General features: G+C 45.5%; 1 protein-coding gene across 4 annotated transcripts in view; it reads left to right on the forward strand.

Moving 5' to 3' along the window:
* The window catches only part of ANKRD6 (ankyrin repeat domain 6), a 33,675-nt gene that overhangs the window by 17,757 nt on the left and 3,744 nt on the right, over positions 1-12,174 (forward strand). For 2 of the 4 annotated variants that reach the window (XM_010131936.1, XM_010131938.1), the window contains exons 3-12: positions 330-428; positions 987-1,085; positions 4,560-4,658; positions 5,695-5,793; positions 7,537-7,635; positions 7,865-7,942; positions 8,727-8,831; positions 9,082-9,219; positions 9,548-9,724; positions 11,701-11,853. In XM_010131936.1, coding sequence (XP_010130238.1) covers positions 330-428; positions 987-1,085; positions 4,560-4,658; positions 5,695-5,793; positions 7,537-7,635; positions 7,865-7,942; positions 8,727-8,831; positions 9,082-9,219; positions 9,548-9,724; positions 11,701-11,853 — 1,146 coding nt within the window. The remainder of the gene's footprint in view (positions 1-329; positions 429-986; positions 1,086-4,559; positions 4,659-5,694; positions 5,794-7,536; positions 7,636-7,864; positions 7,943-8,726; positions 8,832-9,081; positions 9,220-9,547; positions 9,725-11,700; positions 11,854-12,174) is intronic. The other 2 variants (XM_010131939.1, XM_010131940.1) reach the window with 2 other exon arrangements.

Consider the following 12,174-nt stretch of genomic DNA (forward strand, 5'->3'; position numbering starts at 1 on the left):
GTTGGTTATTAGACATGTAGTGCCAAGTGTGTCAGATTCAGTGCCTTCTAATAATGCCGTATTTTTAGAACGCTTCAGCACTGTATATGGGATTGGGATGACTTGCAAACTTCTGTAAACAGCTGGTTTGTAGCTCTCAGGTACTTTCAGTAACTTCAGTCATCTTGGAAACTCTAATGATAGTTGTTTATGGGGACTGTTTTCAAAGGCAGCTTGGATTTGAACAGTAGGTGTGCTGAAGATGCAGCCGCTATGTGTGTTGTACGCATTTGCATTGAGTCAAAATGAGGTGGGAGTGGTACCGGTGACAAATTTGCTTCTTGTTGCAGGGCGATCAGACAGCATTGCACCGGGCTGCTGTCGTAGGGAACACTGATATTATAGCAACTCTGATTCAAGAGGGATGTGCTTTGGACAGGCAAGACAAGGTAAGAGGCCAAAGCAAAGCCCTGTGGGATGGCAGCCTTGCCAGCCAGTAGTGTTAAAAGTCTCAGAGAGAAAGTCGTGGCTTATATTCCCGAGTAAGTATCTAATGCTTTAAAAGTAATTGGAACAGTTACATGGAAAAAAGCTGTACCATCAGTTCCTAATTTAGTTATTTTTTTGTATCAGGCTGATCGTTCAAAAACTTTTAAGAGTCTGTTCTTAGCTCAGTAAGGGAGGAGTTAAATGTACAACCATACCATGCCCTGTGCAAAGCACTGCACAGTTTCTCTTGATTATCCCAGGCTGAGGACTGAAAATCCCAGCCTGTAAACTTAGTTATATTTACTCAAATATAACTAATTCCAAGTTCCAAGCAAAAGAAATAACAATGTTTTTACCCTCTTTTAAAAACAAAATAGGGAGTAAGCTAATAGGAAAGGAAATTTTTTTAGCTTTTAAGTGAGCAGGTGGGGCGTGCAGCTGCTGCTTTCTGAATGTAATGTTACTCTGCATGTAGACACGGCACACTAATCTTTTTATCTTGTGCGTGTGCTTTTCAGGATGGGAACACTGCTCTTCATGAAGCTTGCTGGCATGGATTCAGTCAGTCTGCCAAAGTGCTCGTTAAAGCGGGAGCCAACGTCCTTGCCAAGAACAAGGTGAGACCCATGCAGGAGGGGCTTTCAGTTCTGGTGGCTGATTCTCAGCATTGGAGATTTCTGGCCGTGGCATTTCTTTACAGGTGGGGACCAGCTCCTGGTGGGATATTTTTCTTCTTGTTTTGCATTTATTATGCCTGGATGGTTCCCCCACAGGCATTAGAAAAGTCATATTTTGACAGCTGACGCAGGAGGAACTCCAAAGCACATTGAATGATACATTAATTACAGCTGAGGAACTCTGCAATTCCCGTGGAAGTCTCCACGGTGCTCTGAATTTACACACATTGTGATTGGTGTGACTTAAAATGAAAATGAACTCTACTAATAAGAAAGTGGTATTCAAAATCCTTTTTTTTTCTTTTTAATTAACAGCCAAAGGAATATTAGCCGCAGAAGGAAAACAATAGTTTATGTATTATTAGTAGTAAGTTCTTTCTGATATATTAGCACAGGCTCGTACCAAAATCTTGTCATGGACCTGGATTATGTTCCTTTTGGTGTTTGTAATACTCTGAGAGCAGTTTAGAGGAAAGAATAACAAAGCAAGAGGTTTTAGTTCCGCTCTAATTCTAATACCTGTGTGAGATCCCAATTCACTAATTCAAAAGTCAGTGGAATAGTCTAGGGAATGGCAGTAGCAGTCCGTGGTGTAAGCTGAGTCAGGGTTTGGACCGCTGTGCCGATGGGTTGGTTAGACTGCACAGCTGGCTCCGTCTTCTCAGTTACCAGCAGCAGGGCTTTGGGATTGCTTTGTGGGATGTCTGCACGTTTTTTAGTAAACGTGTCTCTAAAGTGACAACTGAAAGAGGCTAGTGAAGAAGGGGAGGAAAGGAGACGGCTGGCCAAAGTCTAAGATTTTGAGTAAAAAGGGACGTTGCGTGTCCATGTACCTGCATGTGAGCACGTGCAGTATATATGCATACGTCTGTACAGTTGTGGTCACTTGGTGGTCTGTGATTGCATCAATTTTGATATTATTTTATCTGTATTTCTTCTGTTATGTTGTTCCAACTTCTGATTTTTATTTTCTGCAATTATTTTTGCTGTAATGATCACCCAGATTTGTACCAAAGGTGCTTTAGGTAACTTCCCGTGCTTGACTTTATGGTCTAGCGAACCATTATACTCCTATCCCTGAATACGCTGGTCCGTGTATATATGTATGCTTCTGTACAAAGGTGTGGGCTTAAGATGCAAGTCTGGTTATCCTGCATGCTTGGATGCCTCAGGGTGTTAGAAGATGTAGCTTACAGCATAGCGTATGTCAACTGGAGACAACCTCTTTTGGAAAGCGTGTGCACAGAATAGCTCAGCAGGGTTGATGTCTGGAATATGACTGGCAGATGCTCTGTGAGCAGCATCTACGCTGGTCTTTGATGTCTTACCGCACAGTCCTCTCCCTTGGCATTTCACTGTTTGGGTGGTTTTTAATGGACAGGATCTTTTCTCAGCAGCCACTGAAAAATGTGGGACTTGTGCATGCTCACACATGTGCACTTTTACTGCTTTTGATTTCAAGAAAAATGAAGAGCTTCAGTCTACTTAATCCCAAAATGGTTTCTCTGGTCTCCCAGCTTTTATGTAACTGACAATACCTTTCCTGTCAGCTAGGGCTGAGTGCCATGTACAGGAGCATCCTGCAGGCTGTTGACTTAGACCTCGGCATTGTGCATTTTTGGCTGAATGGGACAGATACCGGCTGCTAGATTTGCCAAACCCTGAGAAGGAGCAGAAGATGGGAGAAATTTGACTCTCTGTTTCCTGTAACTCCTGGTTAATATCTTCTGAGACTGCTTAGGGAATGCTCGTACCAATGCACTTCTTGCAGCACAACACTTCGAACGCAGTGCGTAGAAGAGCAATACAATTGCAGACAACTTCAATATTACGTGAAATGCAGAAGCCAGATAGGACACTTGGGATTTTAAAGGCAAGTCAGGCAGGCATCTGAGGAATGGGACAACACATGAATAAACTACCTGGGCAGGCGTATTCCTCCTGTGCAGTAAATCATTCTGGAGATGCAGTTTATTTTCAGTCGATTTGGCTTAATAAAAACTCCTCCGCTGTGATAGATCATCCTGTGAGATCAGTTGTAGCCTTCCTTTCAGATTCTTCATCAGTCCGTACATTTCAGTGAAGATTCAGTAGAGCAGTAAAGCCCCCAGATTGGTACATCTCAGACCCACTCGCCCTCTCACAGAAACCTGAGAGATTTGTCACCCCCTGGGAGACGAGCCAGGTGAGCCTGCTCTTTGAGCCCTGAACCTAGGCACCAGCACTGTGACTTCTCCCAGCACTGAGGTCCTTGCCCATCCCCTACTGCACACTCTTTGCCTTCCCACCAGGGCTAACTTTCCAAACCACAAGTGATAAAGACGTTGCAGAGGCTTTTTCAGAGAATAAACCCAGGAGGGAAAATACTGACACTTAAAATGCAATTTAGTTGAGGAAAAAAAAATGTTTATGTCTGCCACAGCCTATAGACTACATTCAGGCCTGAAATACTCTGTAATGTGGAACTGCAGATGTGAGACCATATCTGAGAATAATCCAAACCCTTTTCTAATTCAAACCCTGCAGTTTTGATCTGTGTCATGAGAGAAGGGGGAAGAAATGAAATGATGTAATCAAGGTGAACAGGCAGCCCAGTAACCCTGGGAAACCTTTTTACCTGAGTTGATCTCATTTCTAGCTCCCACAAGCCAACCCCCCCATTTTCAGGTCAACAAAAGCCAAATGCTGCCAGAAAAACTTGTCAGACCAATAAAATCCTTCATGGTGTTAGAAAGACAATAAACAAGCAAACACTTCTTTGATTTCTGTCCATAAAAACTGCATGTTTGCTTCTTTCAGGAACCTTAGCATGTGAGTCTCTGGGGTTTGGGTGGCTTTTTCCCCCCCCTTCTCGTCTTGGCTGGAGACTGACGTGCTTTCTGAACGTTGAAGCTTCCTGATCGCCCAAAATCTGCATCTACCGACCCAGACAGTCTTGGAGCTGGATTGGGTTACGATTGTAAGGAAACAGGAATTGTTGTGACCCTCTTCTGCCTAACACCCCGCAGCAGTCACAGCCAGCTTTCCTTGAGAGCTGCCGTGCCATGGCACTGTGTTTCTTTGTGTGTGTGCATGGAGGAAACACGATTTATATTTCTTTAAATGATATACTTGACGGTGCTGTTTGATAATAATGAACCAGACAGTTTCTAGAGTCTTTGCTTCCCACAAAAAGATTTGACCAGTGCAGATATTGTTAGATTGTCCGGTTTCTGCCGTTACTATATCCCAGGTAAATCATTTCCAGGTTGAAGAAGTCTCCAGGTTATTCAGCTCACTTCTTTGGGAAAAATAACAGTGACAGTTTCCCACCCCAGGGGGATCCTCTTGTGGGAAGACCTGTGAGGTTTTATTTTTTAATGCTTATGTCCAATTTCTAAATATGGCTTTTATATTTTCCTGTATTTCTCTAAGGCAGGTAACACACCTCTTCACCTGGCTTGCCAGAATAGCCACTCCCAGAGCACTCGTGTTTTGTTACTTGGAGGATCTCGAGCAGACCTCAAAAATAATGTGAGTTTCGAAAAGAACATGTTCATTTTTTGTGTGCCTTTGTTTTAGCTACATTGCTTTAACTCGTAGAAATACTCGGAAGTGCTTTAAGCTGTGATTCTTATGATAAACGCTATTGAAAAAAGCCAATAACCAACCATTGTATACATCACGTACAGGAATGCTTTTGATAGGACTGAGCGATGCACTACTTGTACCCATCTCTTGAGCAGAGGTTGAAGGAGCCAAAGGGTGTTTTGCTGTTGCACCGAGGCAGCTGGTCCTTTGCTGCTTTTTGAGGTGCTGAGGGGCTGACCCATACACGGTCGTGCAACTCTGCAGAAGGGCTCCTGTCTCAAAACAATGGAGATCTTAAAGGGGTTCTATGCCAGAGCGGTGGAATTCTTTAGACCTGCCCTCCCTGAGACAGATAATATATACTGTGTGTCGGTCTGTCAAATGAGGTAGATTCAAGGTGACTTCAGTTTCAGACAGCTTTCCTACTATTTTATGATGATTCTAGCATGACAAAGTAAAAAAAAAAAAATCTACAAAAGGAAGCCAGATGTTTTTGCCTCTGCTCGATAAGCAGGTGGGCAGAGGCACACGGAAATGGAAACCTGTGGTGCTCTGCTCCCAGTCCCAGCTGCACACATGCCACCCCTCATGGGAACACTGCTTTTGCCCCCACTCCTCATGTTTTCTTCGTTATGTGCAACACCAAATCACGTTGGTTTGCAGTTCAGATGAGCAGATTAAGTGTAAAAATGTAAATTAGGTTTTGTAGTGCAGTAAACCAGCATTTTATAATTCCAGTATTTCCCTTCAGTGGTTAAAGAATTTGTACCCCCACCTTGTTTACCCCAGCTCTTGCTAAACTTTCCCACCCATGACAGTAGAATTTGTACTGCAGAGAAGACAGCATTGCTATTTGGCGGAGGTCTGTGGCATTTACTGCTCTTTCTGGTTTAATAGGATTGTTACATCTCTGAACACCGTGACAAGCGCAAGCTTTCTTACTGCGATTACATGCTCAGAGCTTTGTTTCTGTTTGCAGGCAGGAGATACCTGTCTGCATGTGGCTGCTCGTTATAATCACTTGCCCATCATTAGGGTGCTGCTCAGTGCTTTCTGTTCTGTCCATGAAAAGAACCAGGTCAGTGCATGAAGCTCATTGCGACTCTGCACCCTGTGCATACGGCTAGTTGTTGGGAAGAGGGATGCCTACCCAAGTAATCCCGCTTCACTCCTGTGTTTCACTGTACCACCAAGTGCCTGAGCTTTTAAGAACAGCCGTAATGACGTGTCAGTGGTTTATTACTTCATCATCGCATTTGCATCATTTCTTTAAAGCATTGCCTATTTGTGAGGTTCTGCAGTCGTATGTTGGGGTAGAAAGGAGGGTTGGGACAGGGGGAGTAGCATAGGGTTAGGAGTTGGCACTCCTGGGTCCTCACCATTTCTGTGCAGAATGGGACTGGCAAGACACTCAGTCATTTTATTGGGGCCCTTTTTCTCCCCTGTAACCAGGATTTAATGATATCCTGTGGCCATTACAGAGACACTGTGAAGCAAAACGCACTAACATTCAGAGGCTACAAAAGAGTGAATTCTTCTGGAATACTTTTCTTAGCTGCATTTTACAGTAGGGGGAATTAAAAGGACATAAAAGTGAAGAAAAAGTACCCTTTAAATTCAAAGTAGTGATCAGTCTAACATAGGATTAATCATCCACGGGCGTTCTATAGAGAAGTAACTGATTGCTGTACTTACAGCATAGCCTCATTGGGTGGTAGAAGGGAATGGATTTAGTACGTTACAATGTGTTGAATCTACTAAATAAACACATTATGCGGTGCTTAACCACATCGTCTCATGTTCCTGGGAAATTTTCCGCGTGTGATTGAGGATTATAAAGATGCTTTCTGATCTGTACATTTAATCTTATTTCTTAGATAAATTACAGCAAACAAAATGGGTTTCAGCATGTTAAATTTACTATGTAATTTTATTTGGAAATGAGTTTTTTAACTTGCAAAATGAGCTACTGAATATTAAGATTAACTGATGTGAACGGGGCCCAAAGAGACACCCCTTTCCTTCATTCCCCAGTGCTACTCAGAGTTGTTCCATATTTGCACATATCATGATTTTATTTGTGAATACGCCTCATCCGAGTTAGCTACAAGCAATAGGTTCCCATTAGTCTCAAGGAGATGTAATTTTCTGAAGGCAAAATGCAAGGCAAAGGGGACAAGAGGGCATTGTACACACGCGTCTGGTCTTCCTTGAACAGCTGCTGGCTCTGTTACCGGTACCCGAATCTGATCACAGCCGTCTTCACCTGGCCGCGCTGGGACAAGGGCAGGGCCATGTGTTGGTGCTGCACCTGGATTGCCTACTGGCTTTGGTCCAAAACCTGTTTTTCTTGAGGAATCTCATGAAGAGAACCAACCATCTCGCTGCTGGTACCCCGCTGATTATTTTTGAGTAATGTGATACATGACCACCTGCGCACCAAATGATCAAACCTGAGCAAAACAAAAGAACAGGTTGTGGTGGGAAAACCGGGTCTGCCCTCACACGCCATATCTGTTTTCTGATGGCAGAGGTGGGCTGTCTCCAAGCTGCATCATGGGCCACTTGGTTTAGTTAAACCAGATCACCAGCGCCCCAGCTGCATTTCTCAAAACCAGGCTGAAGTAGGTCCTTGCCCTGAAGGAGCTCCTTGCCCCCTCCTGCCCCCCTTCCTCCCAACACTGCTTTGTTATTGAGCAGGCCTTATTTAAGCTTAGTTGGTGCATCACTACATTTAGGATCTTTTAGGAAGGTGTGATTTCTGCAGGGTGAGACCCAAGGACTTGGGTAACACAGTTGTTTTCTGCTTTCTGACTTGCAGGCGGGGGATACTGCACTCCATGTAGCTGCTGCTCTGAATCACAGGAAGGTGGTTAAGCTTTTGCTGGAGGCAGGGGCTGATGCATCTGTTGTCAACAATGTAAGTGGGACTGGAGCTTCTTTGGTGTTTTGTATTAATGCAGACTCAAACACTCTTCATAGTGTTGGTAGAAAATACTTGGTGTTAGAGTTGAATTAAATCCGGGTAAATTAAAGCAGTTAGTCACTTTACCGTTGTGCACAGAGTGTGTACTAACCTTGGGTGGAAAAATTCCACATTTCTAGTAGCTTGTGTTTTGAAGGAAATGCCACTTTCTTTTTCCTCTCAGGCAGGACAGACCCCTCTAGAGGTTGCCAGGCAGCACAATAACCCCGAGGTTGCACTCCTCCTCACTAAAGCATCACAGGTACGTTACAAATGTCTTCCCAACACACAATACACATGGAGAGGCCACATCTCCTGGTCCTTAATGTTCCGCTGTGAAAGGTGCCTACATGGTGCCGGCATGGTGCATTGGCCTGAGGTCTACTGACGTGGAGCCTTTCAGCCTCCAAGGCCAGCAAGGTGTGCAGCATTAAGCACTGTCAGAGGTCCCACTGTCCTGACTGGCAGGATGGAGCAGCCAGAGACATTTGTTCCCTGTGGTGTTCCAGAGGTCAGAAAGTTGCCCTGTACCTGAAAGCTTCCAAGTTGTGTCCGTCTGCTGCCTGTCTCAGACTTCTCCCACCCCCAAGATGGTTGCTCGCACTGGAAGATGCTTTAAAATGGGGACAAAATGTCCTGTTTATACTCTGCTGCTGTGTGTGAAATGCTGCAGTGCTCTTCAGGCCAGAAGACACGTGGGACAGCTCTTGTGTTCTGGTATGAGACCAGGTGTGATCCCTGCCCAGCTCTTCCTTGTCACCGCTGTGTGAGAAGGGCTGGCCTCGGCTTGGCAACCAGCCTGAGGACACCGGAGGAGGTGCTCACCCCTCCAAGGGACAGCACAGTGGCCTGACAGACTTAGCTCAGTGGTGCTGTTTTCACAGCTGTAAGCACCCACATTGCTTGGCCCATCAGTGTCCATCTGGCAGTGTACTCTCCTCTATCCATTGCCTTTTGGACAGAGGTGAAAAAGGTCTGCTCTGGTACTTGGCTTTTGTGGTAGGAAAGAGCGTGACATCACTGATAACAGTGTGGTCTGCCTTCAGGTCTCACGCTTTAACCGTGGAAGAAGCCTGAGAAAGAAGAGGGAGAGACTGAAGGAGGAAAGGCGAGCTCAGTCGGTGCCACGGGATGAAGTGGTACAGAGCAAGGTACAGCCCGGCATTACCAGCTGCGTCTGCTGCAAGGAGGGAGTGTAAATAAAGCCCATCGGGACTAAATCCATTTGGAGCCATCGCTTGTGCATGACCACAGCAGCTGTCTGAGGCAGTCAGTCATGCTTTGCTGCTAAACAGTTGCCCACTCACGAGTGCAGAGCAGCTTAAATTGGGAAATTGAAGAAAAGACACCTGTTCCCCATCTCTGCAGCTGCTTTTAACTCCCTGTCTTTGCTTCAAGCAGGGCAGCGTCTCAGCTGCTGATGACACACCAAGCAGCGACCAGCCACCGCAGAGGAAGAGTGATGTGAAGGATGAACCCCAGTCAACCTCTCCAGATCCTAAAGGGAAGAAGAGCAAAAAGAAAAAGCCAAAGGAAAAGGTATCAGTAGGTTTAAGACAGCAGATAGAGATGGGAGGGTCATTGAGCAGTAGTACAGGTGTCCCCTTGCCTGGGGCAGAGGTAGTCTTCAGACAAAACTGATCCCTGGCGGGGCAGTTCTGCTCTTGAGGGTCACTTGAACCAGATTTGTGTGGGAATCTGGCTCTTGTGCCGACACGCACCAAGGCTGTGGCCAGCCACTGCAGCTGGATCGTTGTTTTAATTGGGGTTTTGCTGTAATTGTCACAATGGATTTGCCCTGTTCCCACCAGGAATAGTTTACCAGGGGGCTCATAAATAAGGCGAACGTCGTGTGTATTTTGCGCAGGTGTCGGCACTCTCGGACCCCATCTCCCCAGCTGATCAGCAGACGCTCCCTCAGACCCAGCAAAACGTGCCTAAGCGCAGAAGTAAACATCACGGCTCCTCTCTGCCCCCTCCCCACGAGGTCCGAGCCTACCAGCTCTACACGCTGTACCGAGGAAAGGATGGGAAGGTGATGCAGGTGAGCCGGCCGCTGCCCTCGTGGAGGGAGACGCAGGGAGCAGCACTTGGAGCTGGGGCACAGTTAGCTAACGGATGAAAGATACGCTCCATTAACCACACTCCGAGGGGTATGAGGTCACGACTGTGGATTTGTTTTCCTTGTCTGGGCTTCAGCTGCGTTTTGGCCTTAAGCCTGGTAAACAGGGTGGTTTTGTGCATATTAAAGAAGACATACTTAATCTACCACGTATTTCCTTTTTGGAGATAAGGTGTGAGCAGTGATTGGAAATGACACTAGAACTTTTATGATACACTTTGAAATATTAAGATTTCTGACAGGAAACGCAAAGAACTTTTCCAAAGAAAATAAATGAAAGCAGTATGTGGGCATTGACGCTTACTACCTAAACCAAGAGCTTGAGTACGCTCAGTGCGCTTTATTTCAATTCTGTTTACTGTAGCATGTCTTTGGGGGTTCTAGGATTACTGGAGGCTGTACAGAACTTGGTTCGCAAACAAACCTCGAGCTACCAGCTCGTGTATTTATTCCAGTGTAGAGACTGGTATTTCAGTCATTTTATTACTCAAGTATGTACCAGTACACAAAAACAATTAAAACAGTCAGCAAATTACCCCGTAGACATTGTAAATGACTGTTGTTGGTTTTCTTAATATTGCCCTCCTGTACCTCTGGGAGGTTAGTCCTTTCATTCCCTTAGCTTCTCACACCCATCCACCAGTTCTCCTGGGTCCTTGCTGTAGCTCAGAAATTCGGCAGATTCTCAAAGTCACTCAAGTCAGATTTCAAAGGTTTTGCCGGCCATATTTTTGAACATCTCGCTGTGTAACACTTGGAACATTTCCAGACAGGGGCACTATGGGATTGTCCTAATAGCAGACATCAGGAAGGATGGAGGACCTCACATATGTTAAAAGGAGTATCTCCCTGCCCCTAGGATCTGATGGTAGGAGGATGGGCCAGTAGGAAGGCCTTGGGGAGCAGGAAGAAAGGTGCAGAGAGCAGATAGGATTTGTATACAAATCTAATCTGTTCACAAAGATTATCCTCATAGAGCTAGACTCCCTTATACACATGGCACTGCTCTCTCCCCTTCTTTTTTGCTCGTCTGTCTTCTTTGATGCCCTCAGGCCCTGAGAACAGAATTTCTTAAGTATACATCTGAAGCTTTCTTTAGCACCCCACAAACCACCCCCCCTCCCCTGCCAAGGGAATAACCCCTAATTTGTGAAACAGTACTGCAGGGCCACGGGAGAGAGGGAGGCTCCTCTGCAGACAGATTCAGGGCAGCCAGTCTGGGCTCTTGAAGGAGCAAATTTCTGCCTGCAGGCTGCAGAGGAAGCTGGTGAAGATTAGCTGTCCTGACTTAAGGGAGCCTTTTGTGACCACCTCCCTGAGAGATTTAAATGTGGTCAGTGCAGCTCCCCTTGCAGAGGAGCCTCGGGATGGTGCTGTGTGAGTCAAAGGCAGCAGTGTGCACGGCAGATAAGGGTCAGCTGAACGCCAGCAGGGTGAAGGCAGACAGGAGCTTGCAGTACACAGAGTACAAAATAAAAAAGAGTGCATCACTGGCATTAGATTAAAAAGCAAATGGACAAAAACCCCACAGACACCCACGAAATCAGATTTTTTTGGTACGACTCAGAGTTACAGCATCAAGACACAGGGTATAGGCCTGTAACATGATTATCTCCTCATAACGGTACAGAGTGCCACGGCATACGAGGTCTGAGCTCATTGCTGCTTGTAGCCCCGGTGAAACCAACACTGCTTTGGGTTAGGATGTGCCCATATAGATCAAATCAATCCTCTTCTATTCTCTGCTTTTCCAACTAGCAGCCTGTTTGCTGAGCTACAGTAAGATGTTATCAAAGGGATGAGAAGAGCCCAAAACTGACTGAAGGAGGCTGTGATAGTGTTCCAAGTGTGCTAAGAGGACAGCGGGATGCAGCCAGTAAATATATTCCTCCTTTCAGGCGCCAATAAATGGATGTCGTTGTGAGCCCCTGATAAATAAACTGGAGAATCAGCTGGAGGCAACAGTGGAAGAGATAAAAGCTGAGTTTGGAACAGTACAAGATAAGATGAATGTTAAGCTGGGCCAGATGGAAAGCAAAACTCAACATCAAGTAAGAATATGACCTGGAGGTCTGCTTGCCCTCATGACTATTGGAAACATAGCCTAAACTTAATGAATATTTTCATTGTCATGATTTGTTTGTTGCTTCTTGTATTGTAAAAATGAACTTGGAATCTAATACTCAAGACCAGGGAACTGTGACATTCCACAGGGATCTAATGTTGCAAACTAGAGTCTTGAGAAAAACACATTTAATGTGTTCAGTGGCTTCCAGTGCTTCTGTAGACAATGAATCTGAACTGCTTGGGGCCCTGAGAGGGAAAGGAAGACGCCTTACAGCTGGTCAGTTCGTAAGTGTAAAAACACCTCC

Source organism: Buceros rhinoceros, unplaced genomic scaffold, assembly GCF_000710305.1.
Source record: "Buceros rhinoceros silvestris isolate BGI_N320 unplaced genomic scaffold, ASM71030v1 scaffold8242, whole genome shotgun sequence".
Lineage (NCBI taxonomy): Eukaryota > Metazoa > Chordata > Aves > Bucerotiformes > Bucerotidae > Buceros > Buceros rhinoceros.